This window comes from Otolemur garnettii, unplaced genomic scaffold, assembly GCF_000181295.1.
Source record: "Otolemur garnettii isolate 467f Iridium unplaced genomic scaffold, OtoGar3 scaffold00115, whole genome shotgun sequence".
Lineage (NCBI taxonomy): Eukaryota > Metazoa > Chordata > Mammalia > Primates > Galagidae > Otolemur > Otolemur garnettii.
In genome coordinates this window covers 2797728-2801443 of record NW_003852510.1, presented here as the reverse complement: position 1 = coordinate 2801443, position 3716 = coordinate 2797728, and the positions used below count along the sequence as shown (strand labels likewise).

The 3716-nt window shown below is 40.7% G+C and overlaps 1 protein-coding gene across 1 annotated transcript in view; it reads right to left on the bottom strand.

Annotated features, from left to right (window-relative positions):
• VTI1B (vesicle transport through interaction with t-SNAREs 1B) overlaps positions 1 to 3716 on the bottom strand; it is a 22759-nt gene that overhangs the window by 5092 nt on the left and 13951 nt on the right. The window contains exon 3 of the mRNA XM_003797379.3: positions 2279 to 2470. Within this exon, the coding sequence (XP_003797427.1) occupies positions 2279 to 2470 (192 nt within the window). The remainder of the gene's footprint in view (positions 1 to 2278; positions 2471 to 3716) is intronic.

Sequence of the window (3716 nt, the reverse complement as noted above, 5' to 3'; positions counted from 1 at the left end):
TTTAAGACAGAACCAAAGATGGTTAAGAGCTACAAGATCCTTTTCAAGACCATGGTCTAAAGTAGAACCTGGAATCTGATCAATAGCATCACAACACCTCCCATTTACTCGCTCTTGTACACTTCAGCGAGGCGAGGAAAGGATTCAGAACACTGGAGCATTTTCCCTGTGTTTGTGATGAATTTGAACTGGTCCATGTGCCTCTTGGATCCGTAACTTCTGAGAAGCAGCAGCTCAGAGCTCAGATTTGGGAGCTGCAAGGGCTACCTGATCATGCACACAGCCTACAACTCTTGACAGTGCTACATGCAAATCAACTGAACCTAGAAAATGACTCACTGAAGATTCTCACTTGCCTGGTACTGAGGGGCTGTGAATGAGTTCTTCCTTTTTAGCACATAAATCATTTAGAAATCTAAGACTCTACTGTGTTCTGGAAAACACTTGTGACTATACCTGTGGTGAGCCCCCAAAAGAATTTCACCTCAGGCCAAATATAGCTGATGACTTACTCTCAGAGGCTGTATCTGGGCCTCGAGTAAGCTTTCACAGCTGCCCTAATTTTCTAAATCCCCACTGAAGTTTTATTCCACCTATAATCCTAAACACAGCATGAGTACAAAAGTAACCTTTGTCGGGCCAGAATTAACCACTGACAGAAATAGGGGCAGCTCTAACTTCTTAGCTTTTCAAAGCACACGGCATATAATCAAGGGGACCAGCTCATAGGCCTATTACAGAGCAGGTGACTAGCAGTAACAGGACGTCACCATGAAGCCAAAAGGCTGATTCAGAAAGCAGAAGCTGTAAGTAGCACCTTCACTTAATAAGTGGCATAGAGACCAATGGATGAGGAAACCACTGACGAGCTTCAAATAAACTCAGTAATGTTATTTCAAAGGAAGAAGGAAAAAAGTTTTAAAAAATGCAGATTTTCAACTGATTAGGCTAAAAAAAAAGAGCAGGAAAAGACACATTACATAAACCAACCTTATTTTTCGACAAAATCTCATTCTGGCTCAGGCTGGTCTTGAACCTGTGGGCTTAAGCAATCCACCTGCCTCGACCTCCTAAGTGCTGGGATTACAGGCCTGAGACACCGCACCCAGCCCATTCTTTTAACTTCTCTTCCTTTCTTTTTGTAATAGCCAAAGTCACTTTTATTTATTTTTATTTTTATTCCAGTTTTTGGCTGGGCCTGGGTTTGAACACGCCACCTCTGGCATATGGGGCTAGCACCCTACTCCTTTGAGCCACAGGTGCCGCCAGTCACTTTTATAACTCCCATTTTAACAAGCTCCACCTGCCTGTTTTCCTGTTCTTTCATTAGTGGTCTCTCATCAGCTTCTCATTTGTAGTGATCTGTCTGTCCATTTGAAAATTGTACATCATTCTCAAAATGTTTAGTTTTGACCTCAACAATGTCAATCCAGAATCATTATGAATGTCTTGTGAACTATAATCAGGGTTCACCATGAAACATGATATTGTTTATTTAAACCTGAGCTGCTAGCCTTTCTGCATATGTTCGGTTTGCACTGGCGGGCCCCTTTCCGTTTTTCTTCCATAGTACTTGCTAGGCAATTTCTACTTTGTACTGTATTTGTGGAATACAGTATAAATGCAGCACATGAAATTTAAACTTTGTGAAGTTTTATTTTATTCCTTTAACTCTCCGCTTCTCTAGATTATTTCAAAATGTAGCATTCAGTTAGTCCAATTTACATGGATAAATCAGAATCCTGAAGGCTGGAAAGGCAGGGTGGCTCACCTTCCATTACCACAGAATAAGGTGTTAACCCCTTCTTCAGCAGCAGGCTCATTCTCTACTGTATCTCAGTTGTTGGGCCACTTTGACATTAAAGTAAAGGCAAGCTGGATTAATTTTGTAACAATACTCCTGATAAATTAAAAACCTAGACAAATTTTTAAAGCATACTTGAGAAAGTGATGCCAAAATTTATATAAGACAAGGAACGGTCAAGAAAAGAAATTAGATCAATGGGTCAGAATCCAGATGTAAGAATATATATATTCTTACACATATATATTTTAGATATATTAGTATACAAAGAAATCTAAATACGCTTATGATTTGGAAAGACATTCATTAAATAGAACGGGTGCCCCAGGGGAAAAGGGGAATTGGATGCAGAAAAAAAGAGAGTGGAAAAAACAAATGAAGTCTAGTATGCACTGATAACGTCAACTATACTTCACCATATGGCTAATTTTTGTACTACAGGTCCTTAAGGAAAATAAAACAGCTGAAGCTTACCATATGCTCATTCTCTACTGTGTATGTGCCATATTTCATGTCTCCTCGTCCTCCAGGTGTGGTTGTCAAAGGTGTGCTTCTCACTTCCCGATGGAGTTTGGCAAGGTCCTTCCGGTAATTTCGGAGCTTAGACATCATAGGGTTACGGAAGGACAGAGGTGCATAACGTAGTTCCTCCTCCATCTCTGCCAGCTGGGAAGGCAGAAAGCAGTGAGTAGAAGCCCTGGTTCTGCCCTCTCTCCTCTGGAGATGTGAACTAATAAAACCAGAGACCACCCCTAATAAGAATTCAACCATACAGTACAGGAGGCAGGGATTATGTCTGGCATGGTCCCCTCATTCTGGGTACCTGGAATAGTATCTAGCAAGCATAAAGCAGGCATTCAAAAAATATGTGATGAATGAATGGATGAAAAACAGAAGACCCCTATAGCTTATTAAATGTTTTTACTTGTATTCTCTCATTTAATCCTCACTTTCTCCATCTCAAGATAGAGGACTTAAAGAAAGCCTGCCCTAGCCAGGCGTTGAGGCAGGCGCCTGTAGTCCCAGCTACTTGGGAGGCTGAAGCAACACAACTGCTTAAGCTCAAGAGTTGGAGGTTGCTGTAACCTGTGACACCAAGGCACTCTACCAAGGGTGACACAGTGGGAATCTGTCTCAAAAAAAAAGAAAAGAAAGTCTGCTTGCCCAAGATTACACAGTAAGAGGAGTTAAGATTCAAAATCTTTAAACTCTCAACTCTTTTTTTTTAGAGCTTGGTCTGGTTAAAAATTGTAGTCAAGAAGTACTTTGAAGTCTAATATACTAAAAATGATAGGGGTCTGGTATGAGAGTTGTTCTTTCTTCTCCACTTCTTTCTGAAAATTAATTGTTTATATCAGAGATACCAGAAGCCCACAGAGTAGGCTGCTTTGTGGAATCAGACTTCCATTTCTCTGGAATAAGTAAAATGTAACATCTAGACACATTCATAAGAAGCCCTCAATTATTTTCAACTGCCTGGGATGACCAGAGTCGGACTCCTAATTTTGCTCAGTTCAGAGAAAGACAGTACATATGCACCAAACAAGTCAGGGGTAACTAAGGGAGTTTTAAATGCTACTAAGGTGTAAACTGAAAGAGGAGACTGCTCCCATAAACCACAGATACGCCCAGCTGTACATGTACTAAGAGAAGTTTCTAGCTAGAACTCCCATTATGAAGAGATAGCCCCACAATCTGGTAGCCCAGTCCTTACAACAGATGCGGAGCAGAGAAAAGGATGCAGATAAGTTTCCTCAGAACTTCACAACTGGGAAGCTGACCATCAACAAGCAAAAAGAAAGTTCTCTTGTCTAATAAAACATTTCTTCTCGGTCAGCTCTGAGATGGCAAAATGTAGGGGCAACTATTTCTGTAGATTACTACCAGGGATCTGGATTTTTTTTTTTTTTTT